The sequence below is a fragment of the Papaver somniferum genome, chromosome 8 (assembly GCF_003573695.1).
Source record: "Papaver somniferum cultivar HN1 chromosome 8, ASM357369v1, whole genome shotgun sequence".
In the NCBI taxonomy this organism is placed as follows: Eukaryota; Viridiplantae; Streptophyta; class Magnoliopsida; order Ranunculales; family Papaveraceae; genus Papaver; species Papaver somniferum.
The window spans coordinates 106,462,505-106,478,155 of record NC_039365.1 but is presented as its reverse complement, the minus strand read 5'-3'; the positions used below and the strand labels follow the sequence as shown (position 1 = coordinate 106,478,155).

At 36.1% G+C, this 15,651-nt stretch overlaps 3 protein-coding genes across 4 annotated transcripts; 2 read left to right on the top strand and 1 right to left on the bottom strand.

Moving 5' to 3' along the window:
- Positions 1-1,711: 1,711 nt before the first annotated feature.
- LOC113302476 (autophagy-related protein 3-like) lies at positions 1,712-6,173 on the top strand. Its single transcript, XM_026551386.1, has 10 exons — positions 1,712-2,014; positions 2,246-2,316; positions 2,666-2,782; positions 2,863-3,035; positions 3,265-3,350; positions 3,778-3,829; positions 4,238-4,303; positions 4,865-4,992; positions 5,154-5,255; positions 5,668-6,173. Exons 1-9 carry the CDS (start codon positions 1,854-1,856, stop codon positions 5,248-5,250), a joined length of 951 nt encoding a protein of 316 aa, XP_026407171.1. The 5' UTR covers positions 1,712-1,853; the 3' UTR covers positions 5,251-5,255; positions 5,668-6,173.
- Positions 6,174-6,578: 405 nt separating this feature from the next.
- On the top strand, positions 6,579-7,732 carry LOC113302477 (CASP-like protein 2A1). The gene is made up of 2 exons (XM_026551387.1): positions 6,579-7,089; positions 7,179-7,732. The coding sequence occupies exons 1-2, from the start codon at positions 6,745-6,747 to the stop codon at positions 7,479-7,481; spliced, it is 648 nt and encodes a 215-aa protein (XP_026407172.1). The 5' UTR covers positions 6,579-6,744; the 3' UTR covers positions 7,482-7,732.
- A 684-nt stretch (positions 7,733-8,416) lies between these two features.
- On the bottom strand, positions 8,417-14,236 carry LOC113302473 (elongation factor Ts, mitochondrial-like). Of its 2 annotated transcripts, XR_003336897.1 has the most exons (10): positions 13,802-14,236; positions 13,539-13,711; positions 12,997-13,086; positions 12,375-12,549; positions 11,874-12,058; positions 10,732-10,857; positions 10,397-10,485; positions 9,905-9,952; positions 9,471-9,522; positions 8,417-8,823 (listed from the first exon to the last, which is right to left on the bottom strand). XR_003336897.1 is itself a non-coding variant. In XM_026551385.1 (9 exons), the coding sequence occupies exons 1-8, from the start codon at positions 14,112-14,114 to the stop codon at positions 9,498-9,500; spliced, it is 1,176 nt and encodes a 391-aa protein (XP_026407170.1). In that variant the 5' UTR covers positions 14,115-14,235; the 3' UTR covers positions 8,417-8,823; positions 9,471-9,497. The 2 variants fall into 2 exon arrangements, 1 of the variants encoding a protein (XP_026407170.1); XM_026551385.1 differs by lacking the exon at positions 9,905-9,952 and having other exon boundaries at positions 13,802-14,235.
- Positions 14,237-15,651: the final 1,415 nt, after the last annotated feature.

Here is a 15,651-nt window from a genome sequence, read left to right as displayed (position 1 = left end):
CTACAAGTAAAATGCATATCAAGCTTTTGGCCTGATGCCATATTATTTGAAATCCCATATAGTGTGATCTGTTCATATAAGATCTTTGTCAGGATTGATCAAAGCAAACTATGCTATTCACCCATAAGTAAATTCGTGAAATGTGATTCATAGCAAAAACTTCCAAATACCAGTGCTTTACCTCCCTAACACTACATATACTACCAGTGTTGTGTATGCAAAGCCACCAAAATACAGGGTTAGTTGTTGGACCCTTCTTAGCAACCAGTGGAACCTATTTAACATTGTTACAGGCATATTTGACTTCAAAATTCTACTCAGGCGTGTGACATTGAAATGTTAAAGAAATTTACAATAAGAGTAACACTGTGTGAAGCATCTCATGATTCCAAACCTTGTAGAGATGTGGAGAAACAGGACAATAAAAGAAATATTTGACAAAACAAGTTCAAAATGACATTGAGGTTGATTAATAACAAAAGAAACCTGGAACACATTATAGAGAAAGTAGAAAGTAGATATATTTGACAGACTAGATCACTATAAAGCAGAACCCAAGCATTTCAAAAAGGAACTTAAAAACAACTACTACTCAATAATATCGAAGCTAACAACTTAGTACTAATACACTAAATCAAAGACAAAGTTCAGCAAAACCTAAGATTCTAAAGTCAATTTAGGTTAAATTCACAGTAAGAAAATGAAAGATCAACAACAATCAAACAAAAGTAAATAATAAGTGGAGAAGTTATTTCACAGAATCGCATATAATGCTCTAAATTTGACCGAAAATAACCTCATACGTATTTTGAACCTCCATAATTTCTGTATTTCCTTGACTGGTTTTCAGTCTTTTTGTGATAATCTTGTTTTATATCCTTTTCTTTATATTAATCAATGATAATCTTGCTTCACTAAGAATTACGAATTGATGAATAAGAAGATATAAATTACCTGAATCAGTCATCGATCTGAAGAAAAATGAAATCCAAAGTTAGGGTTTGAAAATGGAATCATGCACAATTCAGTTGAAAATCGATACGAATCTAACGTTTCTGATGCTTGGGATTAGATTATAAAGATTAGTTTCTCTTTAATTTGTCACTAGACTTGACTTTTGTAGTTGAATCGGGTGAAAATCGATCTAATACGGTTGTTTAGGAGGTGGTGGTGGTGGTGGTGCAGGTGGTGGATTTGGTGGAAATCTAAGAGCTGATGAAAGAATTGTAGAGACAGTAAACTAAGAGGTGATGTCGGAGATGATGATAAATTTGATGGAGGTGGCGGAGCTGGTAAGGTGTTGGTAGTGGTGCAGGCGACGGTGGGGAATTTTGTTTCTCTCTCAACTTCGAGATTGTGATATAAAGGAAGGAAGAAAGAAAGACGAAGAAAGAACGATAAGAAGGTTAATAGTGGAATCATAAAGATTGTGTTTTTACCGAAAATTTCAATTACGCCATTAAGGACATTAATAAAGTCTTTTAAGAATATTTGTGAACGCCCATTAGAAGAAGGGACAATAATTCAATTTCCAGACTAAAAAAAGAGGAAAGTAAGAGGAAAGTGTATCTCTTATATTAGGTTTCATATTTTAAGTAGGAAAGGGTATTTCTTAACCAACCTCGTACTAGGGGTATATATAATGTTCCTTGCAAAACTTGGGGTGAAATATCTGATTTCCTTTTTTTTATTTAGCGCTTATTTTATTTATTTTTATTGCCGATCGAGATAGTAGGAATCATAAAATTCTGAATTTCTTCTTTCTTCAACTCTCTAATCGTATCCTCCAATACAACCCAATTTCCAGCGCTTAAAATTTCTAGGGTTTTCAATAATTAAATCTTTGCTTCGTGATGGTTTTATCACAGAAGCTCCATGAAGCCTTTAAAGGTGCAGTAGAGAGGGTTACAGGACCTCGTACTGTTTCAGCATTCAAAGAAAAGGGAGTTCTTAGCGTTAGTGAATTTATACTTGCTGGTGATAATCTTGTATCAAAGTGCCCTACTTGGTCATGGTAATGATTCCCCCCCCCCCTTTTTTTTGTTCCTTTTTGAATCCAATCTTCAAAAAGATTCAATATTTTTTTATTATTTGAATTTAATTGTGTTAAAGAAGTGGAATTTATCGAATTATTGTACCACAGAGATTAAATTAGGATTTCAATTGTTTGTGTACATGGTGTTAAGTTTTTCAAAATTAGGGGTTTTCTTAGTTCTGAAATTTGGTGTTGGTTATCATGCATCAGGGAATCTGGTGAGCCAAGTAAGCGTAAATCGTACTTACCACCTGGAAAACAATACCTGATCACTAGAAACGGTAAGATATCTTTTTTCTATGTGTGAATTTTGTATCCTTCGACTATTGCACATGCATATTGTAATTCATGGATAATTCAAACTGGTTAAAATTACTCAACTGATCCAACTGCGGAAATCATACGATTCATACCCAGTGGATGCATGAACCGTTAAGATGCAATGAGATACAGTTTCATTTTTGGTAAACATGGAGTGAAGCATGGGTTTATAATGATGTCAATTGATGACATACCATGGAATTTGTTTTCAGTGCCTTGCTTATAATGATGTCAATTCATATCTAGTTGTAATTTTCTTATGTCTGATGGGGTTTGCAAGTGATGACACACCATGGAATTTGTTTTCAGTGCCTTGCTTAAGAAGGGCTGCGTCTATAGAGGAAGAATACGAAGCAGCAGGAGGTGAAGTTCTACTTGAAGATGAAGATAATGATGGCTGGCTGGCAACCCATGGAAATCCAAAAGGTATGCTACTCCTTAAATAATTGCATGAAACCTATGAACCAAACATGACCTCTTAAAGGGCACTTTTTTCTCTTTAACAGAAACAAAGAGCAGTGATGAGGAAAACTTGCCCTCCATGGAGAATCTGGAAATAAGCAAGAAAAACAAGACTATTCAGTCAATCTCCTCATACTTCGGTGCTGGGGAGGAAGAAGAAGATATACCAGATATGGAAGAATATGAAGATCCTGATAACCTTATCGAGACAGATGCAGTAAGATTTCAATTTACACTCAACTCTTAATGAAAACCACGTAGTCATATTATTGGTAGTCTGCATTTGCTGTTTGTGTGCCTTCAACTCTAGATTTGTTTATTCTCTTCTTTTCTTCTCTTCCCCTTCTCGCCCTATTATAATTGGTTTGAGTTGAGCTCTGATTTACTTTTAGTGGTATTTTAAAAGATGCTAATTATATTGGTGTGCATGTGTTATGGTAATGTAGGCAACTCTTCAATCCAATTATCTTGTAGCTCAAGAACCGGATGATGACAATATTTTAAGGACTCGAACCTATGATGTTAGCATCACGTAAGTCATTTTCTTGTTAAGTATGCTTACTGTGCTAGAGCTAAGGATTAAGTGCCGACTCTATTGAGAGACGGATATTTTAGAGTTTTGTGTAGCTCAGTGACTTGGTAGGTGATGCTTTCACTTGCTAAGTCTTCTATAAGATTTGTGGAAAAAGAGGATCTACTGTATTGAGATACCTGTTGCTTGTCTTTTGTATCAGAACTGCTGTTGTATATTTCTTCTGCTTATTATCCTTGGACCCTTAAGTGGCCAGGTTTCAGTTTGTTTATTTTTTGATAGTTTAATTTAGTATGCCTCTTGTTTAATGTGCTTGCACTTGAATACCTCGCGGTTTTTGCTGATACTGTACGTTTAGAAGTCCATGTAAGGGAGTTCCCTATTCTGTTTTTATGTTTCTTGGTCTGACTCAATCTTTTGTTTTCAGGTATGACCAATATTTTCAAACTCCTCGGGTGTGGCTCACTGGGTATGATGAGGTTAGCCCGATGAAAGTTTCTCCTTGTTATTTTTGTTTGCATAAACAGCGAGTAGAAGCATCATGTATACTTTAAGTTAACTGTTGTAAATAGTGTATCATCTAGGCCATTTCTTGTCTGTTGTGTTATCTTCCCTTTTGAGTTATGAATTATTGTTAAACTACAATCAATTCTCATTTCTGAGGTGAGTTGAAAGAATTAGGTATAATTGTACTGATAATCTGTAATCACTCCATTGGTCTTTATGATACCCGAAGACTTATGTCTGTGTACTAAATGGCAACTGGTCTTATATAAATTAGAAAGTAGGCAGTTTTGTTTCCTTGGACGACTGTCTTTAATCACTAGAGTAGCTTTATTAGTTACAAAACAACAATAACTGAGAAAATCTTCTGTAAATTGTTGCAGTCAAGGATGCTTTTACAGCCAGAGCTCGTACTTGAAGATGTTAGTCAAGATCATGCTCGCAAAACGGTAAGTTGTGCATAGAAAACATATAAATTAGTTATCGTGTTCACTGTTCAGAATCGTTCCACATTATCACTTATGGTAAAGAATTTATTGATCAAGGATCCTGCTTATTAGTTCCTAGTCGCCAATGCCGACTTACAAATTCGGGTTGTTGCTTGTCATGTCTTACCAACAATTTCTCATGTTCTTCTTCTCAGTGTTTTTTCTTAGTTTCTTGTATGTATCTTTTATGTGACCATCCTTCTTCATTAGAGAATTCTTAGTAATTTGACTCCGCAAATGTTTCTTTGTGTATCTGAAATTTGCTGATTGTTTTTATGATCAGTTAGAAAGGTTTTCATGCATTGCATATGTCTTTGGAAGTGTAGGATGAATAAAACATAGCAAGCCTAAACCCCTTTTTCCGTTAAAGCTGTACTTATAAGCATTATTAACTTTCTTTTACATATTTTTGCTTATAACAAATTGTACATATTTGTGTTTACATTTTGTTTACAAGATAACTGGTTGTTTATATGTTTTCTTGAATATTTATACGACAGCAACATGTTTTTCATTTTATAGGTAACTATTGAGGACCATCCTCATCTGTCCGGAAAGCATGCATCCGTACATCCTTGCCGCCATTCGGCTGTGATGAAAAAAATCATTGACGTTCTAATGTCTCGAGGAGTTGAGCCTGAAGTTGACAAGTAATCTTTGCTTTTTTATTTTTTTTCAGTTCTATCTACGAAATCTTATTTGTAAAACAATTCAACTGCATTGGCTGGCCACTCAATGATTGAGCAGATGTATATGGCAGTTTACTCAGCCTTTTTTTATCATGTCCACTAATATATTTCCGCCTCTGTAGGTACCTCTTTCTGTTCCTAAAATTTGTGGCTTCTGTGATTCCAACTATTGAATATGACTACACGATGGACTTTGATCTTGGGAGCAGCAGTCATTGATTGAGGTAATTGACAACAAAGATTTCTTTTTACTAGTAGCAGATTCCAGTTTGGATTTTCAGACGACATGAATCATGTTCACCAGCACCAAGTCGAACAAGGACTTTTTCTTCTAGGTTTAGAGTTATTAGGTAATGTCAAGTAGTGGTAGTTTGGAGGCCGACCACATGAATTGGCTAAACCAATAGTGCATAACATGTCAACAAATAAGGCTAGCTATGGTGCATATACCCTCATCATATTTTATGTGGGAAAACAAAGAATGTTATTAGAGTTTTTAATGTCACTTGTTTTTTTGTTATTTTAACTATGCACTAAAGTTCCGTTTATCTTGGAACTACATGAATTATCCCTTCTCCTGCAGTTCTTTTCTAGCATGGATTTGGTAAAATGTAATTTTATTTTGACTCGACGCAGATGAAGCGTGGAAATGTACAGCAATGGCTTTTGATGTGCCTTCTTAGTCTGCTCTCTCGCACTCTGTACATATGATTCTCTCACGTGTCAATTACAACACCACAATGAAGTCTTCCCCCAGCAGTGATATCTATTCGATGCAGTACTCAGTTTGATCAATCATAGGGTTGTGCAGGTATGGTGATGTCTGGATGCAAACTGAAGACTGCCTTTAACTATTCTTGTATCAGTGGAGTTAGCAAGTTTCTTTCTCCGTTTTACTTGTTTTATGTTCGATGTTTACAATATTCTGCACCAAGGAAGGAAAGTTTATTGTGAGTGTTCTCGTGATGGATCTTTGATACTACATTATGTTAATTATTCCCCTCTCAATAGTGACGTCATTTTACAGTGCATATCATTTCAGAGGTTTGAGTATTGGCTTTTCACATCTTGGAATGACATCTGCAATGTTATGAAAACTATCTTGTCAATACACTCCTAAATTTACCTTTTTGTTGTTTCAATTTGGTCCTCTTTGATGTATTTTGTTGGTTGTCTGGATCAATTCAAGTCCTGTAAGAAAGGCCACATACAACCCTGGCCAAAGCTGTGAAATACTCTGCTGCAATTTGCTTTTGTAAATACAGTGTGGCACAATCAAGAAATAGAAATAGAGAGGAACCAAAATCCAGTTCAAGTAACTATTGTGAAACATGAAGAAATCAGTAAAAGTAGTAGAATCGATTAATATTTTTAGTTATTTAGATTGATTTGAATTTGAGCAAATAAATGTCATCTTTCATTTCTGGGGACTATGAAGTCTAGGTAATGAAAGAAAAATAAGATTTGTAATGGCATTAAATACAAGTTCATCCCAAACACTTAGGGATGCGTGGTTGCAACAGCTGCCCTAGTTTAATGCTGCCCTATCTTTTGTCAGTGCATTCATTCATTAACTACCCCCCTCACAACCTCCTCCATAAATAAATATATGAAAGAGAGCAAGAGAAAGACAAATGAATTGAGAAGAACCGTTCAAATCTATTCATCCATCTTTCCTGTTTTTTCACCAAAAACAACAATTTGATTCCAACGATGTCTGGGCTAAACAACCATGAAGGATCTAAACCCACCACTTCTGCCAGTAACGGAGGAGCAGGCATACGGATGACCGGAGAGTCATTGCTCCGTGTTGTCCCTATGGTCCTTTCCGTTGTAGCTTTAGTAGTCATGCTGAAAAACGCCGTGGCTAATGATTATGGTTCTGTATCCTACTCTGATCTAAGCGGTTTCCAGTACCTTATCTACGCCAACGGAGCCTGCGCTGCTTATTCCCTTCTTTCAGCTCTGTATATTACTTCCGTATTTCGCTCATCCACTGGTACCACCGCCCCTTCCATGTCCAGGCGAGGAGCATGGACAGTTTTCATCTTCGATCAGGTAATGATCACCTCATTTTTAGCATGTAAACGTACACAGAGATCAAACTCAACCTTAAACATGTAAGTATATGCTTGTTGGTGTTGTAGGTTGCGACATATGTGATACTAGCAGCAGGATCTGTATCAGCAGAGGTAGTTTACTTGGCTAACAAAGGTGATGTTGCTGTGACATGGAGTGAAGCCTGTGGGTCGTATGGTGGATTCTGTAAAAAGGCAACAGTGTCTACCGGAATTACCTTTTCAGTTGTCGGTTTTTACGTGATTCTTTCACTCATTTCTTCCTACAGACTTTTCAGTAAGTACGACGCTCCCAGCATTTCCTCCACCGCTGCTTCGTCGTACCCCAGAAACAAGCAGGATCAAGAAATGGCAGCTGCTTTCCCAGCTTAACAAAATTGTACCCGTACTAAACATAAAAGAATCGTTGTTATAAAGTTAGGGCATACTTTGTGGCTCTTTTCATTTCTCCTTTCACATCACATCTTCCTTACCTTATTACTATTAGTCAAAAAATGCTATCCTAGTTCTTCTTCATGTGCTGTAGAGCTGTAGTTGCTCTACTTAATGGAATGTAAAACTCTTAAGCTTTTGTTTTCTGTCTTTTATTGAATAAATGCTTTACCAGCTAATTAACCACCTCATTGATGATAGCCAACTACTTTCTTTCGTTATCTTTCTTTTCCAACCATAAGTCAAGGTTGAATAACTAACTTAATTGTGCTTCGTTTCCCTTCCCATTCTTGTTTTTTCTACAAACAAAGATAGGTCCTCAGTCCTCAATAGTGTGAGATACCTTGGGGACATGGGTTCCCCGGTGAGCACTAGAGTTTCTAGCGCCACATCACTGCACACTTGCACGCGTTAGAGAATTAAATTACAGTCTTGTGTCATGAAATTCTGAAAACATAAAAAGGAAGGTTGTATGCCATCTGGTCAGCCAGCAGTCTATCCTCTCCTCGCTTGATATGGTTGCAGGAGTCTCTTGCTACAAAATTTAGATCCTCCAGGATGGTGCAGTTGCAAAACTCAAGTTCTCTATCACTTTTTTGTTGTTGTTGTTGGCGTGGTCTAGTCTACCTGGCTGTTGTCACCTTCTAGTTGTTGCCCGTTGAACGGCCAATAGAGCAGCCAAACTCTCGGCTATGGTTGGCAAGGGAGCCATCAACCCTAGAACTAGTTTCCTTGTTTTATGACTCAACCGTGCATTACTGCAAATTCATACATGCTGAAAAAGTAAACCTTAGATTTTAATCACTAAATAGCACCTATGAAGCTTAGGTTATTGTTTATATACAAACCGGAAAGGAGAGATTACAGACACGATGTATTTCTGGGTTACGAAACATTTACGTAACAAGAAGTTTGAACCTCATAACAAAACGATATCCAGAGATTAAAGATACAGAAAATCAAATTTCAAATGGTGCAGTTGCAAAACTTCAGTTTTCTTTGAAGAACGTTAAATGAAGACAATACATGTTGGACATTATATAAACTTGAAAATGTAAGCTGCCTCAACAGGTGCACTCAACTTTGATTGACTTCTCTCCATTTAACTAAACATCTATCTTCTCCTTACATTATTTATTTCTAAGAAAATCCTTGGGCAACTACGTGAAAAGAATCTCCAAAATTTACTTTCAGCTGTTTAATTAGCTTCTCATCATATGGTTCCTTAAATTTTAGCTGCCTGAACCACAACTCTGACACCTTCCGTGTAACAATACACAACCTGTAAATAATCACCAGAGAATTTGTTAGGGCCTTTCCATGAAAAAAAAAAAAGTAGAAGAAGAGTAAGGCCTTGCCATGCATAGTGATTACGATATGTGCTCTTGAATGCAATCCCGGGATTGGGAAGTGCAACAAACATTCAAATTTACTAAATCAAATATGAAAACTAAAGCTAGCCTCTGCACCGACATTCAAATTTACCCTACTGAAATGCAAACCCACCCCTTTTGGTTTATTTGGTCTTTCCACAAGTATTACCATAGCCTAAAGGGTGTGTTCTGTTTGTAATAAGTCTGTTCTCTTTTCCTGCAGGTCAATACAGTTCACCTGCCGGGTAATTAGACAAATTTTTCAGGACAAAATGCTTTGAATGGCGTCTAAAAAAGACCAACAAGTACTGCTAACACGGGAGGTTGTTAAGGGCATTGTCACATCACTCATCAGTCAAGGCAAACAGGGAATGATGGTGATGGGGTAGATAATGGTTGTTGAGAATGTATCTCCACATTTATATGAGCAAGTACAAAATCCTTTAAATTACCAAACCGTGATCAAGAGCGATATCCCAATACAACATCACTACCCGCAAAATGACATCAGATTATTCCGTTGCATCGAAATGGGAGGAGCGTTCAGACTTATTACCTCCATCAAAGCCGCCCGATTCATGACTTAAGACTCCCCAGATGTTTCTAACCTGCAGATAACCCCCCATGAGGTACGAGACATGCGTTAAGTCACACCATTGAAGACATGAACCACATTTCACCCCTTCAACCAAAATGAAGGAATATAAATTTCTTTGAGAGACATATTTTTTTCGTTGATAAAATAGGGGACCCAGTAAAACAAAATATCAGGTTTTATAAGACAGAAATGAATTTGGAATGCTCATTGACTAAAGTACACTAGCCTAATTTCTATGAACCTAGCAAGAAGAATATCCGACGTGGCGACCTTTGTTTCGACACCCATACGTATATATGATCATACATAATACTACATAGCATCAATACTGATGTACGCTTTTAAGCAGGCAAGATTGACAGAAACCTCAATGACTGGAGTATGGAACTTACTCTGTTTTTTTTCACGGACACTTTCAACAAGATCATCAATGTGTCAGTCTGTCAGAGGATCACGGGACCAAGGTCAATGGGTGGTCAATGGTCAGTAATAGAGAAGGAATTCTCCGAGTCATTGCTATATCTAATGGGAAATAATAGTACTTCACTAGAATCTAAAATAAAAAATTGGGATCAAGAATAGAGATAGATAGATAGATAGATAGATAGATAGATAGATAGATAGATAGATAGATAGATAGATAGATAGATAGATAGATAGATAGATAGATAGATAGATAGATAGATAGATAGATAGATAGATAGATAGATAGATAGATAGATAGATAGATAGATAGATAGATAGATAGATAGATAGATAGATAGATAGATAGATAGATAGATAGATAGATAGATAGATAGATAGATAGATAGATAGATAGATAGATAGATAGATAGATAGATAGATAGACAGACAGATAGATAGATAGATAGATAGAAGGTCACCTCTGAATTCCTTCTCCAACCTCCATTCTGAAAAATTTGCCTATCTCCACCTGTGATCCCACTTCCTTTGACAGACCATCCATCACATTCTGCAGCAGTAGTGAGAAACAACAGTTAATTCCTCATTGAAAACTATCATAGAGTTGACGTGTGTGCATGTGCGTCTACGTATAAGTTTGACACTGAGACAATAAACAGCACATTGTTTCCCAACTTATCAATTGGATCAAGATAAGGCCCAACTAGGACGGTCTCATAGGACTAGCCCAAAATACTGGTTCACCAGCAATGAGAGAACCAAACAAGATCACAATGATATGCAAAAAATCATTTACCTTGATTGTCTTACTATCATCAACAACAAACTTTTGCTCCATAAAAGCTACTTCTTCCATATATTTCCGCAAACGACCTTCCACCATTTTTTCTTTGCCCATCTTCGTTCTCCCTGAAATTTCCGCCTGATAAGAGGGGAAGAAAACAAAGCAAAGCAAATGAGTAGAGAAGAAAAAGGAAGTAGACCAAATACAAGTGCAAGGTGTTATGGACTTTGTTCAGGTTGCAGAGCTGCAAATGATCAACTGATTTGCACACATCCTCACATTGTTTAAGACAGAACAACATCAAACAGTACCAACAAAAGGATGTAAACTTGAATTCAAATATGGTAGGCTATTATTTACAGCAAGCATCACATAAAAGAGTTCCAGATTAGCGTTTGGAAGAGCATCCACGACGATAAAAGTTTGCTTTGCTAAGAAAAAATGGCCAACTTCTGGTCTGCTTTTGGCATTTGCGCATAGAAAACGGTATCGGTGTCCATGGACCTGTCTCTCTTTATTTGAAAGAAGTTAAAAAAAGCCTCGCCATCAGACCCGTTCTAAATCTCCACTTGACCTCCTGCGCATCTAGGTGCAGTTTAAAACTCTCCCAGCCCCAGATGATACCAAAAAGAGCGCCTTGTGTACAACAGTTATTATAAAGACTGCTTAATGCCAGATAACGTGACAGATTAGAACCATGCATCCATACCCTGGCTTCATTTTGACTCAGCAATGTGGATGTTCCAAGGACCTCATGTAACTAGCTCCACTATCACCTTCTAAGACGTAATGATACTTTATAGTGTTTCACAAAATCTGTAACTCCTCCTCATACTTAAGGTGGAAAGATTATGTAGATAAGTCCCCAAAACAAGACAAATGAGGAATACTAAGACCAGGAACAACTACTGGATGAGTCCTTGCAGAATATTTCCACCCATGATGCTAAGAGGAATACTACATATTGTTACCTAAACTTCTACATCTCCCCCATTTTAATATAAACTAGATGGACAGTAATAACAAGTGAAGCCCCCAGTTGATGTACAGTTAGGAGTAATAAAGTCTAATATAATTCAGGTTCAAAAGGTAAACAAAAATAATTATTTTGGAAGAAATATTTTTTGTTGATTAGTAATGTCAAAATAAAATACCTGAGATTTGATGATTTCAAGTTCAGCATTCAAGGCTTCAGAAGGAACAAGCTCCTTTGATAGGAACACTGGTTTTGCAGCCACTATGTGCATTGCCAATTGTGAACCCACTCGTTGAAGAGCATCCAGTGAGACACTATCATTCTCTGCTTCCAGAGTTAGAATTCCAGATATACGGCCTAAACCTGCAACCAGGAAACAGTAAAAGGTGAGCTGGAGAAGTACACTGAAATTGTTATGTCTTCTAACCAAGTTTTAAATAAGGTCCATTGTTAGGTGAGGGTTGGAGACCATTTGAAAATTGCCTCATGGTAGAGAAATGGTCGTATCAATCATTATAGCAAGACAAAATGGTTATATGATTTCTTCAACATGTTTTCTCTTTTTTGGCTCTTTCAACCTTCATTATGGTAAATATTGCTTCAAACTCTAAAAATTTACTTCTTCTTATGAACACCAACTTATATACCTACATATAACAAACATTTGGAAATGCAATACCTGGTTGAGGACTTGAATGCATATAGGTAGAGACAACGCCATGTGTAGATTTAGAAACTGCAAAACCCCTTCTGAGTTTTATATTCTCCCCCATTATTGCAGCCACTTCCGTAATTGCACTTCTTACTGTTGTCTCTCCACTTAGTTTTGGATGATCAAGATTAATCCTTAATTGCTGTAACATTTTTTAAATAAAAATCAACCCAGGGATTAAATTACTCCCTATTGATCAATCAAAAAAAAAAGTACTCCCTATTAATGACCTACACCGAGTATGAGGATTGCGCCTAATACACAATGGGAATAGTTTTTTTTTCTTTTTGTGAAAGCTACAAATGAGAATAAAAATAACATAAGATTCTGAATGCAGTAATTAATAAAGGTTTGCTGAAGCATGAAGGAACATAAGCAGTTAGGTTGTGAGACATTAAGAGGGCTGGAAACTGAGTAGTAGCAGAAGTTTTTTGCTGTATGAAAAACTACTTCATCAAGATGATCCAGAAATTAGTGAATACACACATATTAACAAGAATAATTTTATTCAGAGAGAATTTTGACTTCATAATGAAAATATATTGCACTTTTGAAATGACCAGAGTACAGTGTGCATCAGATATCTCACCTCCAAGTATTCAGGGTCAAAAGGAACGCCACTAGAAGCTTGGTCAGCATACTTCTCAACAGACAATGCTATTCTTGCTAGGGACAAGGCCTGTACAATCAATAATCAAGGAAACATCAGCAGCAAGAAAAAACATGAAATTGATAAGAAAATATCCAGTTAGCCAATAAAATAAGAAGATATATTTCAAGTAAAATAGATTAATGAAGTTGGCAACATACCATAACAAATGTCTGGAACTAAGAATTATTGGCATTAGAAATAGAATTTGTACATGCAGACTTCAGTTCTAGAACTACCTACACAGACTTGTTTTTGCCAACTAAAGTTGAAGCTTACAACACTGCCACAAGCAGTTGAGCACAGATTTGTTGTATTTTTTGTTCGTTTTTGTTGTTGTTGTTGTAATAGTTCTCATATTTTGTTCTTAATACTAACTCATTTTGACCGGACCGAAACTCATACACACCAATCAGACACTAGATAAGTAATTGCATAACTAAACTTGAAATGTTAGAAGGATATCTAAAAAAAAAACATACCAAGTATTGAAATATTTCATTCCTTGCAACAAAATCAGTCTCGCAATTCAATTCAATAATAGCAGCTTTATCCCCATTCTGTGCTAGTGCAAGCAAACCCTCAGCAGCAGTTCGAGACGACTTCTTTGATGCTTGGATAACTCCTCGTTTCCTAAGGTCCTTCTGAGCAGCCTCTGCATTGCAAAAACAGTAAAAATAAAATAAAATGAAAACATGATCAATACAGAAGTATAAATAATCAATTAAAGGGTTCTCAGGTTTACCAATATCCCAATCGCAAGTGACGAGAGAAGTCTTGACATCTTTTATTGGAGCACTAGTTCTTTCCCTCAACTGCTTAATAAGTTTCAATTGGTCCGATGCTTCAACACTAAATCTTCGCGACAATATTTTTCTCCCAAAACCACATTGAGAATTTCCATCGTTCAAATAATTAAATGAGGGCTCTCTAACTTCAGAAAGTTGACGATTCCTACCTGCCCAAGAAGAATAATTATGCCCAGACTGCGTAGGAGCAGGACGCAAACGGTTAATTAGAAATCCGATAGAGCCTTTTGCACCTCGAGCTAAAGCCATCAACAAGGTTTAATTTAACTTGACTTGAAGAAGAACTTAGGGTTCGAGTGCAGTAGTGGAAGTGAAAATGTAGAGGTTTTTCTTTGTTTAGACTATGAAAAATCGAAGATCTTGAAACCCTGGTTTAGAAAGAACCATTTTTTAGGGACCATGGTTTTTTTGGGTGACCAACTGACCATGGTCTTATTAGGCCAACCTCCCTATATTTATAAGGAGTGTTCTAAAGTTAGGTAAATACACATTTACTATTTACTTTAATTTAAATTAATACTAACCTAATAACTATATAAATCTAATCATATACATCTAATCTAAATGAATCTATTAACCAAAATCAAAATCAAAAACAAAAATTGTAGGGGAATCGAAATTTTTTAGTTTTGAAAAAAAAAAAAAATCTCTTCTTCTTCTCTCTTTCCTTGACGTTCCTCGTTCGATTGAAAAACCCATCAATCGTTTTTAATTCGTTTTTTGATAGGCTAAACCGAGTAGAAATCATCAAATGATTGGGTAAATTGAGTAGAAATCATTAAAATATGGTTTAAATGGAAGTTAAAGTGACATGTTCGGTTAGGAATAGTTTTAAAAAAAACTAGTTTTGTAACCGAACATTCTGAAACCAAGAACACAAAGAACACTTCGGTTATTACGAATTTATTTTTTCGTAACTGAACTCCGAGTTCGGTTGGTTCGCAAAAAATAGTTTTAACCGAACTCCTCATTGAAAACCAATATATTGTGTTCGGTTGGTTCGCAAAAAATAGTTTTAACCGAACTCCTCATTCAAAACCAATATATTGTGTTCGGTTTGTTCGCAAAAAATTCTAAAACTAGTTAGTAACCGAACTCTACCCATAATACAAAAAAAAAAAATGTAACCGAACTGTGTTATTTTTCCCACTATGTTGAGTTATGATTTAACCGAACTTTACCTACTTTGTTCGGTTTGTTCGCAAAAAATCTTGATAAACCGAACTCTTCACTAATTCCATACATGTGGAGTTCGGTTAGATATGTTGTTGGGTTAAAGTTTGCGAACCAACCGAACATTACTCTGTAAATCCTATAAACAAAGTTCGGTAACATGGTTGTTTACCGAACGACTAAAACCTCCATTAAAGAGCGAGTTCGGTAACCTGCGTGTTTGGAAGAAGTAACCGAACTACATTTTCAGATGAGTTCGGTAACCTGTTCTTTACATAAGGTAACCGAACAAGCCCAAATCTACTCTAAAAATTTACAGTTTTTTGAAAATTTGGAGCAATTCAACCAACATTATCTAAGTTTGAACCATACATGGGTACCCAAATACCCTTCCTCCGGTTGTGGTTGGTAAAATCCATCGTTTTTCATGTTTTCTTTCTTCATCTTCTATAACTTTACTCTCTCAATAATTCTACTTCTTTTAAAAAAAAACCATCTGATTTTTTAATCTCACTAATTATCTTTAACTTAGTCATCTCACTAATCATTACACTAACTAATCATTAACCAAAATTAATCAGAAGGGTAATTTAGGTATTAATATAAATATCTA